The following is a 21,960-nucleotide window of genomic DNA, read 5'->3' on the forward strand; positions in this document are numbered from 1 at the left end:
ATTACCCCTTATTGGAGACAAAACAAGCCTATTGGGTCTATTCAATATTTAAATGATTTTTAGCAGACTTATGGTATGGAGCTCGAAATTATGGAAAGACCCCTTATCTGGAAAACCGCAGGTCCGGAGCATTCTGGATAACTGGTCCCATACCTGTACTTGTAAATGTGATTGCTACTGAAAGCAGTATGTCTGGCTGTTTATATAACTCATGGGTATTTGAGGGGAATTTTCCATGGATGGCAATGTCCTCAACCAAAAGCAACCTGATTTCTAGACTAAGCCTGTATGCAGTATGTAATGCCAGGTTTATAGGAAATAAATGTATGGCTCACAGCTTCCATAATCGTACAACTAGGGGGTGCTGTTTAACTAGAGAGTATAAATCAAGATTTGTTGTACTATATATATATATAATACCTGTAGTTGTATAGGGGCCCACCCTTAGGGGCCCAGGTTTAATACAGGGGACACAACCCGTCTTTGGTGGCCCCATAATAAATATACAGGGGCTGCTGGGGCAGTGACAGCAAAGCTTAGATGTCAATGATGATGATAGATAGATAGATAGATAGATAGATAGAAAATAGGTATATAGATAGATAGATGGATATTAAATAGATAGATAGATAGATAGATAGATAGATAGATGATAGATAGATAGATGATAGATAGATAGATAAGTAGGTAGATAGATGAATATTTATAAAATGAAGCTAACATACAGAACCCTGTACAATCTTACAGTGTACAAAAGTACAAGCAAGGAGGTCATGTATTATAATAAATACAGTGAAAAAGTATAAATACACATAGATTAACTGCCATGTTTTAGGGCTCTGGCACACGGGGAGATTAGTCGCCCGCAACAAATCTCCCTGTTCGCGGGCGACTAATCTCCCCGTGTGCCAGAGCCCTTAAGAGACACAGTAGGAAGGAGCAGATCTGGACTGGCAATCTGTGGGTTCCGGCAAATGCCAGAGGGGCTGCTGTAAGGTGCCACAGACACTCACTATTTATTGGGCTGCTGGGAGGCTGTTTGGGCCTCTGTGTAGTTGACATGCCAGGGCCTATTTTGGATCCCAGTCCAGGCCTGTTCCCTAGTTGCATGTGTAATAATGTATAATGTAATAATATATAATGTATAATAATGTAAAATATATATATATAATTTTGGTCAAAAAATTAGAGCCAGCCAAGCTTCTAGCTCCTCAAGAGCAGATACATTTACTTGGCAACTTGGATCTGCCTACTTGTGTCTGAATCACATCCAATATTGCCTTTCAGCTTTGGTTGATGACCCCCTTTAGTCGGCAGCCAGGAGGTAGACTTTGTGTAGTAGTCGTGGCCGAGTGGTTAAGGCGATGGACTAGAAATCCATTGGGGTCTCCCCGCGCAGGTTCGAATCCTGCCGACTACGGTTACTTTTTGTTGCCACCTAAAATAAAAAAAATAATTTCTGCTTGAACGTTATCAAAACTTCCATGATATACCAAAAAGTCACACTGGTATAAATGATTTCATAATATAAATGAATACGGCACTACTTCCGGGTATTCTGCACACTGTAGAATGCTGTATTGTTCAAACAGCCATAGGATCGACATTTACACAGGGAACCTGATATGGAACTGCGGTGCCACAGTGACACCTGCTGGAGACAACTATAATATCACCATTTAAGAGTTTATGCTGCTTTACCGCCAAGGTTTTTGTTATGTCTTACAAGATTTGCCGTGTGTGTGTTTGTAAGGGAAAATTAAAAGGACACTATATTGATCATCTGAGGATTATGCATATTTTCTATGGCTTTCCTTGGTGCGTAAGGCTTAATACATGACATAACAGTACAATAAAACATAAAGTATTATTAAACCATACTGTAAACTGTTAATATTTTCTTATATAATCCAGTGAGGACCAGGTCCTAGTAAGTAGGGACTAAGCCAAAAGAGACTGTAATGGGATTATACAGGCATAGCTGCACATGGCCTACAGCTCAGAGTATGTTCATAGCCTGTAGGGACAAATGTCCAACTGAGATGCCAGGGGCCCACCAGAAAACCATAGGCCCACTTTCTAAACCATTATTCAACCTCTTTATTACCCAAGTCTCTTTTCTCTATCCTTCCATCTCTTGTTCCCATACAGAAATAGGGAATGACCATGCAATTGGCCAAACAGAAGCAAGAGGTCCCACCGGGAGTTTCCCTGGTATCCTGGTGGGTCAGTCCAACACTGCCTGTACTTAACTCAGTTTGGAAGGAATACCTAGTATTTGTGAGCTCAAAAAAAATATTTCTGCCTGGGACCCCCCAATGATTGCTTTAGACCCAAATGGTGCAAGTAACCCTGTACCCTAGAGCTTAAATACCAGTCTTCAGGTGTCAATGGTACTTATATTCTCTGCCTAAAAGAAAATAGCTCTTTACCCATAAGCTCTTTCTATAATTAGCTTCTGGTTCTCCAGAATATTAATAATCTAGAGGCCCTACTGGACCTAAATACAGCCCTGATTCCGGCGCGCTGCCTGTCTATCCCCAAAGTCTAATATGATTCAGGAATTATTAAAGCAAGTTTCGAAACCCTGCCTAACAGAATCTAATAGAAGCATGTTTCACTTGGATGCTCTGAGCTTTGTCAAAGGCAAGCAAGCTTATTTATGGTGTTGCTTAACAGTTAGGTAGCCCCAATGCAGGGCTGGGCCAAGGTATTTTGGCACCCTAGGCAAAGGCTTCAATCACACCTATTGCCCCACCCAAGGCCCAGCCCCAGATAGTCAGATAGAACTAATACATTTCCCAGTTGTGATCATCCAGCACACATAAAGTTACCCCCCCCTTTCTGATTGCATCATGCACCAGGGCTAGCAACCATTATATTGCCCCCATGTACTTGGGCCAGTACTCATCATATTCCCCTCATCTGTACCTGTGCCAGCAGCAGCCCAAAAATCCATCGTATTACCCCAACCATATGTACCTGTGCCAGCAGCAGCCAATCCATATTACCCCTAAATCTGTCTCTGTGCTGCTTCAGCCCAAAAATCCATCATATTGCACCTATCATATAAACCTGTGCCAAAAGCAGCAAATCCATATTACCCCCAAATATGTCCCTGTGCCAGCAGCAGCCCATTCAATTTACCCCCAAATCTGTACCTGTGCCAGCAGCAGCCCATCCATTTTACCCCCAAATCTGTACCTGTGCCAACAGCAGCCCATCCATTTTACCCCCAAATCTGTACCTGTGCCAGCAGCAGCCCATCCATTTTACCCCCAAATCTGTACCTGTGCCAACAGCAGCCCATCCATTTTACCCCCAAATCTGTACCTGTGCCAACAGCAGCCCATCCATTTTACCCCCAAATCTGTACCTGTGCCAACAGCAGCCCATCCATTTTACCCCCAAATCTGTACCTGTGCCAACAGCAGCCCATCCATTTTACCCCCAAATCTGTACCTGTGCCAGCAGCAGCCCATCCATTTTACCCCCAAATCTGTACCTGTGCCAACAGCAGCCCATCCATTTTACCCCAAAATCTGTACCTGTGCCAACAGCAGCCCAAAAATCCATCATATTGCCCCAACCATATGCACCTGTGCCAAAAGCAGCAAATCCATTTCACCCCCAAATCTGTACCTGTGCCAGCAGCAGCCCATTTATTTTACCCCCAAATCTGTATCACCAAATAAGCCCAGCAGGTTCTCTCCTGAGTGCAAAGCCACAATGGGTCAATTCTCTCCACAACGCAGCCATTCCAATGGCATTAGACTTGCACACGTGTTGCCTGCCGCCATTAACAAGAGGAGTATTGGTACAGTTTAAATGAAGGTGCACACAGCAGAGGGAGTTGGGGTGGGCTAATAAAGGCCAAGCAAACCAGGGTTAAAAAGGAAATAAACAAATATAAAAAAATTCCCCTTAGAAGTGCCCCCCCCCCAATGATTGTGCCCTAGGCAGGCGCCTGCTCTCCCTACCCCTAGTTCCAGCCCTGCCCCAGTGAGATGGCCAGATCCAAGGTAAGTTCTCCTTAAGAAAATGTAGATTGGTTCTAGATTTGAGGGTTTCTTGGGGGCCAGGACTTTCGTCACAGGTCTTTATTCACAAAGGAAATCACCAATTCTGTCATCTATCCTAAGTCTATTGCAATTGCTTGTCTGTGTAAATCACTATCTAGGAAGAATTACAATAAAAGTAAATATACACATACGCAATTGTGAGTCACTTGTATCCGACAGGACTTGCAATGTCCATGTAGTGTCTGGGGTGGAAGGAATAGTCACATTGTAGACATAGGGTTAATGATTGGCAGCTTTATCTGTGTAACGGGACAAGACATTCCCTACCCACTCAGTGATACTGAAGGAGAATTGACTTTTCACAGCTGCAGAGGCCTTGACCCAACAACATTAAAGGGCAACTCCACCCAAACACAATTTAAGCCTTTTGAAAAGTAAACATAATTTAAAGCACCTGTGCACTATACATCAACAGTAGTCGCCTGTCCTCAGTCTGCCTCCAGCCTGCATCCTCCCAATCCCACAATTCCCTGCTGCACACGTGATGTCAATAAAGAAAATAAACATCCCAGTGCAATGCATTGTGGGTTATGTAGTTCCTGCAGGCTGTCTGTAAGCTGTGGAGAAGTTGTTACAATTTGTAACATCAGTGTTTTAGTCCCTCCTCCCCTGCCAGGATTTCAAATGATGCAGAAAGAGAAGAACTGTTTTGCAGCTGGATTTCAGCATATAAAATGGTATTTTTTCCTACTGTTTGTAGGAACAGATTACAGGGATAGGTATATTAGGGGTTTCTGTGTGGGGCTCTGTAACAAATTCTGGTTCAGAAGCCGGAGTTCCCAGTTCTTTAGTCTCAGGGTAAATCAGTTATATTGGTAAGTTCACCTCGGAGAACCACCATCCAGACATTAAGCAGTTGTTTTTACTTATTTTCTATGTATGTAATGTTACTATGGAACCTCCCCAGATCACAATGGCGGACTTTGGCTAATAAAGTGGAGAAAAAGTTTCTCCAGGAAATCTCACCCTAAACTTTCTTCTATTTCAATAATTCCTTTCTTCATTATTTTCTCCTTTCATGTTACCCCCATCTCCCACCTTCCATACCCATCCGCCCCTTCTCTTCCCATTTCTAATTCTATCTTCTATTTCTTCTCGCAGTTTGGTTTTTTTGCACTTGGTTTCTCCATGTTTCCTTTCCCTAACTTTGTCACGCCGGCCCCCCTGCACTCCCTACTCCCTTGCCCCCCATCCCAGCCCTCATTGCGTCGCTATTTAAAAAGAAAAGTTAGGAGAGGGGCAGGGCAGGGGACCCCACGGTCTGGGCCTCCCTGTCACCCAAGGATCCCACACAGGGCCTCCAGGGCCCAGACGTTTTTAACTTTAAAGGGGACCCAGCCGTGCTCAGGCACCCTTTCATGGAGTGCGGATCCTATCACTGCCGGCGTCCTCCACTATGTCCCGCCGTTTCCCGCTACATCTGCGCTTATATAAGGTGGCGTATTGACGTCACACGCACGGGGCGCAACCTATATAAAAGCGCAGACGTAACGGGGAGGATCGGGACATAGCGGAGGACGCCAGCAGGGGGCACCTACATCTTACCTACCTCTTACCTACCTCTCACCTACCTCTTGCCTACCTCTTGCCTACCTCTTGCCTACCTCTTGCCTACCTCTTACCTACCTCTTGCCTACCTCTTGCCTACCTCTTGCCTACCTCTTGCCTACCTCTTACCTACATCTTACCTACCTCTTGCCTACCTCTTGCCTACCTCTTGCCTACCTCTTACCTACCTCTTACCTACCTCCTACCTCTTGCCTACCTCTTACCTACCTCTTGCCTACCTCTTGCCTACCTCTTACCTACCTCTTGCCTACCTCTTGCCTACCTCTTGCCTACCTCTTACCTACCTCTTACCTCTTGCCTACCTCTTACCTACCTCTTGCCTACCTCTTACCTCTTACCTACCTCTTGCCTACCTCTTACCTACCTCTTGCCTACCTCTTACCTACCTCTTGCCTACCTCTTACCTCTTACCTACCTCTTGCCTACCTCTTACCTACCTCTTACCTACCTCTTGCCTACCTCTTGCCTACCTCTTGCCTACCTCTTACCTACCTCTTACCTACCTCTTGCCTACCTCTTACCTACCTCTTACCTACCTCTTGCCTACCTCTTACCTACCTCTTGCCTACCTCTTGCCTACCTCTTGCCTACCTCTTACCTACTTCTTACCTCTTGCCTACCTCTTACCTACCTCTTACCTACCTCTTACCTACCTCCCCACAGTCCTGCTCACAATCCCAGAGTTGCTGCTTTAATCCTGGAGTCACCATCCCCACCAAACCCTCTCCACCATCTACACACTTGTGATGGGGGGGCAGGGCAAGATGGGGTGGAGCAGGGAGGCCTAGGGTGCCTGGCCTGGCACTGATCAGGAAAGGAACTAGATCTTGGCCACTTTCTGGTCACTAGTTTTTGAAAAAAGGAGCAGCTCATAATGTGCCTCATGTCTTCATTGAACCTTGTGCCCCTCCAACAAGTTTTCTCTTAGCACCCAAACACACACTTTCTTTGCACTCCCACAATGTACCCAAAGAGTTGTGCTGCTGTATCTGTATGTGGCACTTTCTGCATCTGCAATTGGTGCATATAGGAGGGGTGGTCTTTGCGTTCCCTGGCACACCCTATCCCCATTCCTGCACCAGCAAGGAGTGTCATGGGCCAAAAGCCCACTTACCCCTGCCCTGTTAAATCTTCTTAAGTGTAATATAAGGAAGAATCTATAATGCCTATCTGTAACAAAGAAAGATGGGAATGTACAACAAGAAAACCATTACCGGTATTCACAATAAACAGCCTTGTTCTATTTATTTTGTGTATTTTATTTTTCAATCTCTGTGAGGCTTTCTCGAAAATTGTTCATTGCACTGCCAACAGACCCCTGAGGGTAACGGCAAGCAGAGAGAGATTTTGGGAAGTTTTGGGAATTTTGCCCAGCACACAAAATCTGTGTATCATTGCCCTTTCAGGAATTGGAAGTGCCCTAGTGACCAGTCTGATAAGGTCATCTCATTAAAGCAAGTGATTGATTGTAAAATAGCTTTACTGGAATTGGGAAATGTTGCAAAGGACAAATAATTCCAGTATCTGACTTTGTGGGCACTGTGTGTACTGGGAATAGTATTTAAATAGACAATATGACCTGCTTGTTGTACCTTGTGTCGCTCATTTGCCCGCTGCCCGTACAGAGGAGAACTTGATCCCTAGCAGATCTCTACCATGAAGATCTTTGTTTTGCTTATGATCACTGCAGCTTTTGCTGCTCACAGCTGGGCATCAGATAGGTGCAGTGTGGTGAGAGCGATTAGAAATGGGGGAGTTATTGGCATCAAAGGATATACACTGGGGGACTGTAAGTGTCTAATTATTCCTTTCATTCTTATTTTCATTTTCTGTCCTTTCTTCACCACTTTTTGTTTGTTTTTTTTTCTGTTTCTTGAAACCCAATTTCCTCCTATAGATGTGTGCTTAGCTTACCAAGCCAGCCGCTACGACACTTCCCTCAACAGAAGCCCAACAGAGTATGGTATCTTCCAGATCAACAGCTACTGGTGGTGCGACGATGGCAGAACCGTAGGGCGCAAAAACCTCTGTGGAATGTCTTGTAGAAGTAAGATATCACTTGTCCCAATATACTTACTTACTGGAACCCCACAGTTACACCTTTCCAGGGAACTCCAGTTATTATTTTTTACATACATATAATACATTTTTTCTTTAGTCAGGACACTACTGGGTCTTATTTACCTGGGCAACCCTCAATACCCGGACTGGGATCCAAAACAGGCCCTGGCATTCCAAGTACACAGAGGCCCAAACAGCCCCCCACCAGTCCCATAAATAGTGACTGTCTATGGCATCTTACAGCAGCCCCTCTGGCATTTGCCAGAATCCACAGATTGCCAGTCTGGGCCTGGGCATGCATGAGAACACCCATATGCCACACACCTGCACACACCTTATATATCATGTATTAGGCACAACCATTTTCCCCCACGTATCGAAGTAAAGAGAGGCTTATCTGATAGCATTAGGTGCTGCAAAAGAGAGCAAGGGGGATTGTGGGCAAAAACATAGCCATCTGTGCTAGTTTTTTTCACTTTCTTACATGCCCAACCATAGTGAATTATGCCCTCTATCCAGGGTTGGACTGCGGGGTGCAAGACCCCCGCCACCCACCCAAAATCCTCCCCTAATCACGCTTAAAGGAACAGTAACACCAAAAAATGAAAGTGTGTAAAAGTAATTAAAATATAATGTGCTGCTGCCCTGCACTGGTAAAAGTTGTGTGTTTACTTCAGAAAGTCTGCTATAATTTATATAAATAAGCTGCTATGTAGCCATGGAGGCAGCCATTCAAAGGAGAAAAGGCACAGGCACATAGCAGATAACATATAAAACACTATTGTATTCTACAGAACTTATCTGTTATCTGCTATGTAACCTGTGCCTTTTCTCCTTTTTTCCAGATTGAATGGCTGCCCCCGTGGCTACACAGCAGCTTATTATATAAATTATAGTAGTGTTACTGTAGCAAACACACCAGTTTTACCAGTGCAGGGCAACAGTGCATTATATTTTTATTACTTTAAAGCTCTTTCATTTTTTGGTGTTACTGTTCCTTTAAGTGAAATGCGTCAGGGGTGGACACCAGTGGCCGGGGGAGCGGTAAGAGGGATTGGGTCTGGGCCGAAGGGTTTTTTCCCAGTATCCCAAAGGCCTAGTCCAACCCTTCCTCTATCTTCAGAGAATCCAAGATAAACACATTCCCTATATAGCGAACAGTTTTGAAAGGTACAAAGGATATTATAGTGACATTTGAGGGAATGGTTAAAGGGCACATCTACATATTTAGTTTTGTCTTTTTCATTCTTAGGTTTACTGAACAGTAACATTGGCGATGATGTGAGGTGCCTTAGAAGGATTGTGAGAGATCCCAATGGACTCGATGCTTGGTAAGTTCATTTATATTTTTTCAATTTTAACAAATAAAGGTTGATACAATAAGGGTGAAGACACACGGAGCTACAAGTAGCAGCTACTTGTCATGGCTACTAAAACAGACAATGCTGATCATTTACTGATAATTGTCTCTACATGTGTTTAGCAGAGGCAATTCTCAGTATTGTCTATGGAAGGGAATTTTCTGGAGTTTAGTAGCCATAAAAAAAGTAGCTGCTACTAGTAGCTCTGTGTGTCTTCACCCTAACATGTACAATAAAGAAAGTATAGAGAAAAGAAAAGTAAAAAGTAAAGAGAGTAGCAAGAATTCTATGTTTATCGAGCTGTTTAACTTGAATTTATGTTATGCCTTTGTAAATCAATAAGTATTATAACAGATTTTCAGATCTGTTACCAACAGATTATAGAGTAAATTGATGCCTTTAGTGGCACTTGGAGAATTTGCACACTTAGAGCTCTGGCACACGGGGAGATTAGTCAGTCGCCCGCGACAAATCTCCCTGTTCGCGGGCAACTAATCTCCCCGAGTTGCCATCACCTGCCATCCCACCGGCGAAAATGTAAGTGGCCGGTGGGATGGCACACGCGGCGGCGCGATTTCGGCAAATCACGAAGTTGCCTCGCGAGGCTTTTTCGGCGATTTGCCGAAATCACACCACCGCGTGTGCCATCCCACTGGCGACTTACACTTTCGCCGGTGGGATGGCAGGTGATGGCAACTCGGGGAGATTAGTCGCCCGCGAACAGGGAGATTTGTCGCGACTAATCTCCCCGTGTGCCAGAGCCCTTACTGTACATTGGAACTTTGTTTATCCAGTATAGTCAGGATAAATAACACTTTGCTAAGAAAGTTTAGCAGAAGCAGAGCAAACACAAACAAGGTGGTCTGCCATTGTTATGTAACCTTATTTATGTAGATAACTCTAGTTTGCTTGAGCAAGTTACACAAAATAACGTTACATAACAATGATGCAGATGCCCAGGGATAGTAGTTTAGTACAGATATGGAGATTGTGACATGTGAGCTTTAGTACTGGTCCATTATAGGCCACACAGACCTGGTACTGAGCAATTTCCCTAGGAAAGACTTTCACATTAATGTGGAAATGTTTCTGACTTTAACCATTGATAAGCGATGGTCGTGTTCCCTTTCGATATGTCCAGTGCCTAGGTGCCATTGCCCTAACCAGTGGCTTGTAAATAACATGTTGCTCACCACCCCCTTTGATGTTGCTCCCAGTGGCCTCAAAGTCGGTGCCATTTTTACATTTCTGGCTTGGAGACAAGTTTTGGAAGCTCAGAGACACAGTTTTACTCCAAGCAGAGCCTCCTGCAGACCAGCAGTCCACATGGGACTACCAAATAGCCAATCACAGCCCTTACTTGGCACCCCCAAAGAACTTTTTTCATGCTTGTGTGGCTCACCAACACAATAAATGTGGCTCAAGAGTAAAAAAAAATTTTGGAATCCCACCCTAATTTATAAAATGTTGCAGTATTTATTGCCAGGGTCGTATTGGGCCCTGGGGGGCCCAGACCTGCTCCTTGTTGCCGCTTCCCTTGGCCGGCGATGTCCTCCCTTGGCGCGTTTCACTTACGCACGCTCGGGGAAGGATGTCGCGCTAGTGGCGGGGGCCCCTGAAGGGGTTTAGGGGGGAGTGGCGAGGGGTGAAGGGGACATGGCCGGTGGGGGCACTATGGGGAGCTGCCCCAGTGGGCCCTGCACCCCCCCAGTCCGACCTTGTTTAATGCAACAGTCAAGTTTAATTACCTAATTTTAATCATATCCTAAGCTTTAAAGGTTGGTTCAGCAGGTTTACTCCACCAATACAGCTAAGGCATTTGAATCTTATTAGAGATTGATGAGGTTAAAAAGTAAAATAGTGAGTGACGGCATATCTCTGTATTGTAGTTTTCCAGTAGGTGGAATTCCAAAAACAAAAGTGCCCAGTAGTAATCCTCTTCTGCTGCATTTACTAATGTCCTATCTATATGTCTTTCTTTATGTTTTTTAGGAGTGTTTGGACCAGATACTGTAAAGGAAGAGACCTAAGCTCATACGCCAGTTGGTGCTAATATTTCATTGTGTTTGTGTATGGGGGATTCATACAGTTACCAAATAAGTCACAGTGAAATTGTTTAGAAATTGGTTACTAACTGACTATGTATCAATAAAACATGATTTTCTCTGGAGATGGACTGGTGTCATAGTTAGAGATACTGTAAAGTGATGGGAAAATGCAATTTACCAAGTGTTTGTGCCCCCCCCCCCCAATGGCTTACATTCCATTTAACTTAAACCATCATGTTCTACAGCAGGGGCAACATGTTGCTCCCCAACCCCTTGGATGTTGCTCTCAGTGCCCCCAAACCAGGTAGTTATTTTTGAATTCCTGACTTGGGGGCAAGTTTTGGTTGAATAAAAACAAGATTTCCTACCAAATAAAGCCCCTAAGCTGATAGGCTGCATAGAGGCCCCTAATAGCCAATCACAGCCCTTATTTGGCTCCTCCGTGAACTTTTATGGTGCTTGTGTTGCTCTCCAAGTCTTTTTACATTTGACTGAGGCTCACGAGTAAGAAAGGTTGGTGACCCCTGTTCTTTAGTCTCTGTTAGTAGTGATGGAGCTGCCAAGGCTGAAAGATATTTCCCTACACATTTATCATAGCAATGCCTCTAGCTGTGCCGTGGGTTCTCTGCCCACATTTCTGCTCTATGTGTAGAGTAGTAGTGGAGGCCTGAAAGTGGCAGGCAGGGGAAGGCCTCCACCTGTTTCGAGCACAGTACCCTTCTCAACTGACCCCTTCATGAATGATTCTTGTACTGTAGGTCTAGCAGAATGGCTACCCATTATTCATCTGCAGGTCACTCCTAAGAGATATCTGCAAAAGGCTAGTGCCATAAGGGGCACTAGCAAGGTAGGAGGCTGGTGCCAGTGTAGGGGCTGATTCTCAGCCTGTGCTTTTTCACAGGCTTAGAATCAACTGCTATGTAGCATTAGCCTAAGACAGTGAATGAAAACAAGTTGAATAAAAACAAGATTTCCTACCAAATAAAGCCCCCTGTAAGCTGATAGTGTGCATAGAGGCTATCTAATAGCCAATCACAGCCCTTATTTGGCTCCTCCATGAACTTTTATGGTGCTTGTGTTGCTCTCCAAGTCTTTTTACATTTGACTGTGGCTCACAAGTAAGAAAGGTTGGGGATCCCTGGCCTAAGGGCAACCATGTAGATAAGGTGCCCCAACCTCTTCCTAATTGCCTTGTGCATTCAGCAGAATATTTCCCCTAGGGGCCTGTTAAATAATTTTGCTTGTGCTTCTGGTTACTGTGGGATCTTATAGGGCAGTGCTGTCCAACTTCTGTGGTATTTTTCTGGCCTACGTGGTGGAGGGTCGATAATGGAAGACAGTTTTAACCACCCCCCCCTTTTGTAACCACACCCACTTTAAACCACACCCATGTTATCACTAGAGCTTTTAAGACCGTACGCACATTAATGGTGGTAGCACAGAATAAAACTCAAATGGTTGGTGTAGGGATACCACCCTTCATTCAAATGTGAAAGAATTATATATATGAATCATATTAAGACACACCCATAAATCCATGGCGCCTCCTCCTCCTCTGTGGATAGCACAGCAACCCCCAGCATATAATTACACCCCTTGTCTGAGATGTAAAGAGGGGAACAATGTGGGGGTTTACAGTCTGAGCCTGAGGTGTGAGCAATGCAGGGGGTGAACAATGCAGGGATTACAAAGTGTGAACAACACAGGGGATTACATGTTTAAACAATACAGAGGGATTACAGCCTGAATCTGAGGTGTGAGCAATGCAGGGGGGGCAGTTAATCTCAGTACTGATACCATTTAAAGCTTACATAAAGGTAAGCAGTCACAGCAGCCAGACAGGTGGGGGCCCATGCAGAGGGCCCCCCCCCCCCCCCGTGGGCCACCAGTTGGACATGCCTGTTATAGGATAAACAGCTTTCGTCTGATTGGTGCAGATTAATCCTATCTACAGGTGAGGAGAGATGCCTTCTCTTGAGTGCTTCCCTTGGGACAGAGGGAAAAAAAAGTATAAATTAATTATTTTTTATTGTAGTAAGAAATGTGGCATTAGGGGATCATGTACCTCAACCCTAAACATCTGTGGGTCACATTTGTGGGAACTGGTCCTTAATTAAAGAATCTCTGTTGTAGCTAAAATTAAGCATTCATAGTGGTCTCTGTGGCGCAATCGGTTAGCGCGTTTGGCTGTTAACCGAAAGGTTGGTGGTTCAAGCCCACCCAGGGACGACTCTTTATCGTTGTCAAGACTGCTACAACCAATCAATTTCTCCTGGTGTGTACATGTGTGGCAGGTTCAGTGTCTTTTGACTACATTAATTAACATTAATCCCTTTGATGAACTCCATGTCAGTACTCACCGGGATGGCCTCTCCCACCTGCTCCCTCATATCTTTAAAAGACCAACCCCATCCTCTTGCTGGTGTCTTTTTGGTCCTTCTGCTTCTGCTCTTATTAGAAGCAAAACTTTCTTTGTAACGTTTGGAATGCATTAGGTCTATCCATAACGCAGACCCAAGGTCCACAGGACTTTTTTGTTCCCCAGCACATTACCTCATATCCAGGGCCGGATTTGAGAATGGGGCGCCCTGAGGCCACCCACCCACCTATCTCATGCCGGAACACCTCCCCCCTGCGCGCCGCTTCAGTCGCATATGGAGCAGTGGGGAGAGGACACCCTAAAGTTTCTATGCCTCCGGTCCCCATTGCTCCGTATGAGCAAAATTGCAAAAATTACAATGTGGCAGGGCAGCATGCTGCCCTAGGCCCGGGCCTTTTGTGTTCCAGCTATTGGTGGTGGGGTATGTGGCCCCTACTATTTTTTGGGAGGGAGGTGGCAGTTAGCTTATATTCAGACAGTAAGGAGGCATAATTAGTAAGGGGCCAAGCCTTAAGCTGGCCATACACGGGCAGATCCGCTCACTTGGCGATGTCGCAAAGCGAGCGTAACTTCACCCGATATCCCCACCTACCGGTGGCCGATATCGGGGAGGCATGTAGGCGAATCCTACACGCGGCAATGGGGCAGTCTGTTCGGGGACCGCATCAACCAGCCGATGCGGTCCCCGATCCGACTGGATTTTCTAACCTGGCTGATCGATATCTGGCCAATTTCGACCAGGCCCCTCGGTTCTGCCCCTACATGGGCTGATAAGCTGCCGAATCAGTTCAAGGGGCTGATATCGGCAGCTATAATCGGCCCGTGTATGGGGTAGAGATGTAGCGAACTGTTCGCCGGCGAACTAATTCGCGCGAACATCGGGTGTTCGCAAGTCCGCAAATTCGCGAACTTTCGGCGATGTTCGCCATTTTGGGTTCGCCGCGGTTTTTTTTTGGCATTATTTTTTGGCGTTTTTTTTTTCATTATTTTTTGGCGTTTTTTTTGGCGTTATTTTTTGGCGGTTTTTTTTTTTGGCGTTTTTTTTGGCGTTTTTTTTTACAAAGTATTTTTCAGAGAAATTTTTGCTTGATCCCCCTCCTGCATGCCACTGTCCAGGTTGTGGCACCCTTTAAACAACTTTAAAATCAGTTCCCAAATCGCCTTCCCATTGAAGTCTATGGGGTTCGCAAAGTTCGCGAATATTCGCGAGTTTTGCCGAAAGTCCGCGAACGGGTCCGCGAACATTTTTGGCGATGTTCGCTACATCCCTAGTATGGGGACCTTAACTGCCCCTGTGACCTTTTCTTTGTTCCCAATGCAGGGGATATATGTTTTTCTTTTCACTTGAGAAAAGGTTCATGGCCAGCTGTCTCCCTCAACAGACTTTCCTAAGGTTGAGGTATCCTTTATAAAAAATAAAAAATCTTTCTAAGCCTTTCAACTAGAGATGGCTGCAGGCTTGGGACTTTGCATGACACACTAACAACAATCATCCAATTTGCCTCTGTGTAACCTCAGCAGTTGCTTTTGGTTACCTGCCTGTGTAGACACAGCTGAGTGTGATCAAATGATCAGGTGATTCTGCCCACTCAGCATCCCAGAATGCTGTTCCAGGATCCTCTGGTAAGTACTGCATTTCTCATTAGACCTGGGAGGCCTGTCTTTCTGGGATATGAAGCTGATGTTCTGCAATATGGTGTCCTTTCAGGTTCCTGATTATAGCCTGACATAAGAAGCAGCAGATAAGGTATGTGTTTGGTGCTGAGCTCTAGCTAATTTGCTTATTTGGGCCAATAGCCCTAATGGATCTAGGTCACTGGGCTGCCAGGCTGCTTCTGGTTAAATACCTGCTATTGGCCTTGTTGGTATCCGTCTTACTGTGCCATGTTGGCAAGCTCAAATGAAAAATCAAGCTTTGCGCAGTGGCAGTATCATAGCCAATGAGGTCAAACCGAGGCGTGATTATTGCTAATTGTGATGAAGCTTGATGAAAGCGGAGGGGCTGTGTTCCCATTAGGGAAGAGCTGCTGACTTATTTTTTGTTGGGGGCTTCGCACATGCTCATTATGCCTAATGATGCTTCACTTCCTTGCCACAGCCATTAGGCGGGTGGGAGGTAATTTCTTTTATTCCTTCCAGCTGGCAGCTGAAGCCTTACCAAGACGATTAATGGCATTGCACCCGTACACTTCTGCACCCTTTTTGTGTTTGATTTGTGCACCCTGGATAGGTGTCATAGTCCTTTGGGCTTGACCCTAGGCCAAGACTTGGTGGGTCTCACCCTAGCTTCGGCGAAGGTGGATCTGCCCGCACATGATGTTCATTGGCGAAAGCCTTGGACACATGAGTATTGGAGCTCACACCTTTGGGTAGGACTCACAGGCGATGGCTCAACATCGTCATCAATGATTTGGAATGCTAAGGATGTTACTATATGCTTTCTCTGAGCAGCAGCTAATTTTAGCTATTTATTACATATTGCTGTGATTCTATGGCTTCATCATATCCATGTCTTAATACGACTACATCTTAATGCTTATTACACATTTTATCCAAATTCAATGCTCCTGGGATAAATTCTTATTTAATCAATTAAGCAAACAAATGTATTTATTTACCATTTTGGGGTTTCTTCCTGCAGTAGAGATGTTAGCAATGAAACTGCAGGTATTTATTATATACAGTTTCAGGGGCTCTTGACTTCAAGACTGCCCAAGCTCAGCAGCCTCATGGCTCTAAAGGGGGCCATACACTGTAGGATACGCTCGTTTGGCAAGGTCACCTAGTGACCGGATCTTCTACCGATATGCCCACCTATAGGTGGCCGATATTGTGCTAAACAGCATAGGTGCCGTTGGATTGGGAACCATATTAGCGTGTTTATGTGACAAAAAGTTATGTGATTTTAAGCATTCAATTCAGCCCGAGGCATGGATTCGGCCAAATCGAATCCTGCTGAAAAATGCCAAATCTTGGGCGAATACAGAACCAGATCCTGGATTCGGTGCATCCATAAAATTTAATAGACATTGTCCCTTTGTGTCTTCCTTGCAGCAACATATTAGGTTTTGATTGCTGTCAAAACACAGCTATGTCCATTCTTGCCTAAGGTAACCCTACATTTATGTGTTCCATGTGATGTGGGTGCACAGTATCCCCTACAAGCCAGAGGGGGCAGCCTTTCTTTGCAAGGTTATCTAAGGGTGCAAACTACTAATAAACTTAGTGTTGGCTATTTAGCCTGACCCATCTGGGTACTTCTTGCAGACAGATTTGCCAGGTTTGCTGGTTAGCATGTTTGTATTTATGTTCTGCAATCCATTAATTACATTTTACAATTATTTCTGACGGTTGGCCTGTGTTAAACTGATCCCCCATGGAGAGATCAGTCGCCTACGATAAACCTATGCTACTGCGGCCGACTAATCTCTCTGAAATGCCTTTCCACCGGCAACAAAATAAATTGCTAGTGGAAAGGCATAAATGATGCTTTGTTTTTCCAAAATCACATAAAGTTTCCTTCTGCAAGCAAATTTGTGCCACTTTGGAAAAACAAAGCAACGTGTATGCCTTTCCACTGGCATTCTTTCAGTAGGGGTTTTTGTTACATGCCCCACATTTACCTTTATAGTACTTTATATGCCCTGTGAAGGGTCTGTTTTGGGGATTTTCACTCCTACTGTTTCTTACAGGTGCCTAGTGATTTGTGCTGAAACCAGGCATACATGTAATATACGCTTTCTGGTAAGTAGGGGAGTAAGTATCCCGCACTTTGTCACTATGTGTAGGGGTTTCTTGATATCTCACTTCTGGGAATGTCAAGCTGTTATGTTTATTGAGCCCATGTTCCAGAATGTTACCTCTGGTAATCAATTTTCCTGTTTTCTCTTTAGTCTGTCTGTTTGCCTTCACCTCTCGCTCTCCAATGGCCATACACATTACAATTGGGACACTCAGCTAACATTCAGAGCTGAATCCTCAGATATGCAAGAATTCTACCCCTATCTGATTATTTAGCGCTAAACATTTGCAAGTGCTCATCTGGCTCAATCGACAAGACTACTGATATCCTAGGCCAGTGATCCCCAACCAGTAGCTCATGAGCAACATGTTGCTCTCCAGTCCCTTGGATATTGCTTCCAGGGGCCTCAAAGCAGATGTTTATTTTTGAATTCCTGGCTTTTGGCCAAGTTTTTGTTGCATAAATACCATATGTACTGCCAAACAGAGCTTCATGTAGGCTGCCAGTCCACACAGGGCCTACCAAATAGCCAATCAGAGCCCCTATTTGTAACCCCAGGAAGATGTTTCATGCTTGTGTTGCTCTCCAACTGTTTTTACATTTGAATGTGGCTCACAGGTAAAAAAGGTTGGGGAACCCTGTCCTAGGCCTTTGCCGATAGTGGTCACTTCACCTCGCCTCCCGCCATACACATACCAGTTATCGGACAGAATGAATATCAGTTCATATCGGTGTGTCGTAAAGTCTATACTGCTGTATTATTCAGACTTTCCTATTTCTAGGGTTTTCCACCTGGAGTCTCGTTATGTTTACTTATGAAGTTGCCTGACTGGACTCTCAAGGTTATGGTATTCCTTAATAAAGGTTTCTTATGAGTCTGTTAGCCTCGCATAAGGGAAACAGTAGCTTGTTTTGGGCCGGGTTAGTACTGACATGGCATTAGTCAAGGGAAAAGATTGTTTCATACTTACCGTGATCTTTCTTTCCTGGACAAACTCCACGACCGTACAACCCTTCCTTATTAAGGCAGTTTTAGAAGCTTTTTACAATGACGCTGGTATGAGTGTGGGGTAGGTATTTTTAAAGATTTAGAGAGGGTCCTTGTGATGGGAGCAGGCGGAGGGACTGTCCTGGTGAGTACTGACATGAAGTTCATCCAGGAAAGGATGCAATTTTTCCTTCTAGTCAAACAGGTTTGTATATATGGACAGTATTGCACCTCCCAGACTAGGAAGTAGGGCCTATAACATAATTATCACCTCTAAGACCACCTTATTATATTATATTTTTATAAATAAAAGTGGTGGATATCTTTAAATTTACTCTTAGTATGTTTAATAGATTTTGAATCATTTGATTTCCTCTTCTTTCAACCCTGGACGCCAAAAATTGGGGGTCACCAACCCTGGACGCCAAAAATTCTATTGATCTGTATTGGTTTGACTCCATCCAAGATCAAAACAGGCTATGCTATGAAATTGCTCCCTGGCAACTCTGAGAAAAGGTGGAGAAGTTTATTTTCAGGAAAATTGTACAATTGTTCTATTTATATAGTTTATAGGTCTGACTTCACACTAGCATCATCACTGATCTCCTAGGGGAGCTCCAGCTGGGGTTCTGTACTCTATAAAATCCATACTTTGACTTTTATAACCCAGGCAATGGATCTTTTCTTCCTTATCCTGAAAAGAGTTGACTTTCCTGCCACAGGGGCTTTTTATTTACTATCCACACACCCTGATCTGAGGCATCTTGGAGAATCATCCACTCTCCCTCCTTATCCTTATCCTTCAAGACTCATTTACAAGAGCAACTCAAGGTGCTAAATGCACTTTTCAGATGTAAGTTGCCATGCTCTTTTTCACCCAAAAACAGCATTTCCCCCCACCAGATTCCTAACGTCACAGTTTGCACACTACACGCAAAAATGTATGTGCATTTCTATGAATTGGGTGCTGGTTGGCACCACCGTTAGTAGACTGGGGTATCACTTCTGGCTTGCTAGTGGCATTGAAGCAGAACTGGCATGAAATTTGTTTAGTAGTTATTCACGTAACCCCCAGTGGAATGCCTTGGCTGGTGGTATTTCCAGGGTACCATCTGCACACTATTAATCAGAGAAGGCTGGGTGGTTCACGGCACTCCCTGTGGCAGGGAGCATGTTTGGGCACAGGTACCTTCTATGAATGGTATTGATACTTAACACAACTTTGCATTCCTTTTTAGCGAGCTGCACTTGCCGTCAGAGTCCTTTCCTCTCTCTGCAAGCCTTCTCTCCTGGGCAGGAACGCCTCCTCCTCCTCCCCCCTTTGCATGCAACACAGCTCCAACCCAGACAAACAGAGGCAGGGGGCGGAGGTTCAAAATCCAGCCTCCCTACACTACGCTACAAACAAATAAATAAGGAAGGTTGAGGAGACTGCCTCATACAGACAAAAGCAAACAAAATTGCATGTGTTCCATTGTCATATGTTGGACACCTGGTGCTCATTTCTGTGCCCTAATGATTCCGCCATAGAAGAACGTATAGCAAGCTGTGTATATTGTTGGAGGCACCACAAGCACATGGGACCTGCTCTTTCTCAGCCCCTTCATAGGAGGGTGGCTCTTTCAGGAAGGTTTCTGTAGTGTAGTGGTTATCACGTTCGCCTAACACGCGAAAGGTCCCCGGTTCGAAACCGGGCAGAAACATTATTTTTTTATCCCCCCCCTTCCACATATTTCTAGTATTGTCATATTTGTTCTAGAAATATTCTAGGCAAACATACACTTTTCTTGAAAGTGCATGTTATAATGCTGTTTATTAAAGCTTTTGCCTGATTTATTTGCTCTCCCTGTTGTGCTTGCTTGCCTCGAGGTTGAGCAATTTGCTTATTTCAACAGTGGAGCAAATTTTTCTATTTAAAAAAGGAAATTTTTTATCACTCTGCAATAATTTTTCTTCGATTCTGGGACATTCAACCCCCATACAAGGAAAATGTTTTCATGTTCGTGAATTGTGGAATGGAAAGCTCCCCTTGCTGCACACAAAGCCTTTGTATAACGTGCAAACCTCTCTGTACACATGGGCGGCATGTTGTGCAATCTGTAATCCTACACCATGTGTACTCATGTCACTCATTTCCCATGTGACTCAAATGGTTCTTTGTGTGTGGCGAGGTTCCATGGTGTAATGGTTAGCACTCTGGACTCTGAATCCAGCGATCCGAGTTCAAATCTCGGTGGAACCTTTGTTGTTGCTAAAATAACATTTATTTAAGCAATGGCTGAAACGCTGCTGCCTTACTGGTATCAGTTCATAATCTGATTGCATATTACAATCTAACAGTTAAAGTTTGCTTTAAATGGTTGGGGATTGTGAATGAATTCCTGGGTGTGGTTGAAATAGATGGGGATGACTTAAGTTGCCTTGAACCATAGCTTCCCCCGTTTGCCGAAGTCGCCCAGTTTCCCCTCAAGGCGACTTTGGCAAATTGCGTATGCCATCCCACCGGCGCTTTACATTCTAGCCTGTGGGATGGCATTGCGGGGAGATTAGTCACCTATGACAACAAAGATTGTCCCACAGTGACTAATCTCCCCGTGTGTCACTACCATTGGGGTAAGTTGAGAGGAAACTTCGGGCGACTTCGGGAATCGTAGCGACACATATGCCATCCCACCAGTGATTTACATTCTTGCTGGCGGGATGGCATTGCGGGGAGATTAGTCGCCCGCGGCAATAAAGATTTGTGGTGGGGAGATTAGCTGCCCTTTACCACCAGGAGATCAGAAGGGGGCTTCAGCCAAACAAGACTGAAACCCTATAGGGACCCTTGGCAGCCATTCCTCAGGGATACCATTCATGAAAGCAGGGAGACAGGTGATCCTGCAGTTCTTGGCCAGTAGGCAAAACATGGAGCTCTACGGCTAATGCCTCATGAAGAGATTAGTCACCCACCATAAATCTCTGCTATCACGGGCGACTAATCTTTCCAGAATTCCTTTCCACCAGCAACAAAGTGAATCACCGATGGAAAGGCATGCAACTTTGCATGACTTTGGAAAAACGAAGAGGCACGTGCGCCTTTCCTCTGGCAATTCACTTTGTTGCAGGTGGAAAGTCATTATAGACAGATTAGTCAGCCGTGGTAGAGTTGTATAGAGGAGGACTAATCTCTCCTTGGGGCTTTGGGTTAAGATAACAGAACCCTTGTTGGACGGCAGAACGGTATACCTGGTTACAAATGAAAGGTTCCAGGTCCAAATAAATAATAAAAGCGGTGGGAGAAACTATTTCTTATCTCATGTATCCTCTGTTTGTGATCTTATTTGCGCTACTGATTTACAGCTCTTCAGCAGCCATTTATCAGTACAACATTCATCAAGTTGTGTGAGAGTCTCCTTGCCATTTTATAGTTCAAGTTGCCCTTCATGAAGGTTTCTGTAGTGTAGTGGTTATCACGTTCGCCTCACACGCGAAAGGTCCCCGGTTCGAAACCGGGCAGAAACATGTATTTTTTTTCTTGTTTTTCTAGCATAATGTGTTTCTTTTTGTAACATTATATGGTTTTGCTATAGATAATATTTTTTTATCAAATGTTTCTTTATAGGGCCGCTGTAAGTTGACCACCCACGGGGCCCCCCTACTCTCTATTTACATATTCACTAACAATTAATCTCTTATTCTGCACTTACCATCACTTTACTAGCTAGCAGAAACTCTAAAATCACACTG

General features: G+C 44.6%; 1 protein-coding gene, 5 non-coding genes and 1 pseudogene across 6 annotated transcripts; all 7 read left to right on the forward strand.

Annotated features, from left to right (window-relative positions):
- Window positions 1-1,338: 1,338 nt before the first annotated feature.
- On the forward strand, window positions 1,339-1,420 carry trnas-aga. Its single transcript has one exon. It is a non-coding gene; the product is annotated as a tRNA-Ser (tRNA).
- A 5,858-nt stretch (window positions 1,421-7,278) lies between these two features.
- MGC89221 (protein) lies at window positions 7,279-11,243 on the forward strand. The gene is given in 4 exon segments (NM_001004951.1): window positions 7,279-7,440; window positions 7,549-7,698; window positions 8,965-9,043; window positions 11,066-11,243. Coding segments are annotated over 4 exon segments (423 nt in total). The 5' UTR covers window positions 7,279-7,307; the 3' UTR covers window positions 11,127-11,243.
- A 2,033-nt stretch (window positions 11,244-13,276) lies between these two features.
- On the forward strand, window positions 13,277-13,350 carry trnan-guu. Its single transcript has one exon. It is a non-coding gene; the product is annotated as a tRNA-Asn (tRNA).
- Window positions 13,351-15,412: 2,062 nt separating this feature from the next.
- Window positions 15,413-15,564, forward strand: LOC116408090 (annotated as a pseudogene).
- Window positions 15,565-19,861: 4,297 nt separating this feature from the next.
- trnav-aac lies at window positions 19,862-19,934 on the forward strand. The gene has a single exon. It is a non-coding gene; the product is annotated as a tRNA-Val (tRNA).
- A 467-nt stretch (window positions 19,935-20,401) lies between these two features.
- On the forward strand, window positions 20,402-20,473 carry trnaq-cug. Its single transcript has one exon. It is a non-coding gene; the product is annotated as a tRNA-Gln (tRNA).
- Window positions 20,474-21,662: 1,189 nt separating this feature from the next.
- trnav-cac lies at window positions 21,663-21,735 on the forward strand. The gene has a single exon. It is a non-coding gene; the product is annotated as a tRNA-Val (tRNA).
- Window positions 21,736-21,960: the final 225 nt, after the last annotated feature.

This window comes from Xenopus tropicalis, chromosome 10, assembly GCF_000004195.4.
Source record: "Xenopus tropicalis strain Nigerian chromosome 10, UCB_Xtro_10.0, whole genome shotgun sequence".
In the NCBI taxonomy this organism is placed as follows: Eukaryota; Metazoa; Chordata; class Amphibia; order Anura; family Pipidae; genus Xenopus; species Xenopus tropicalis.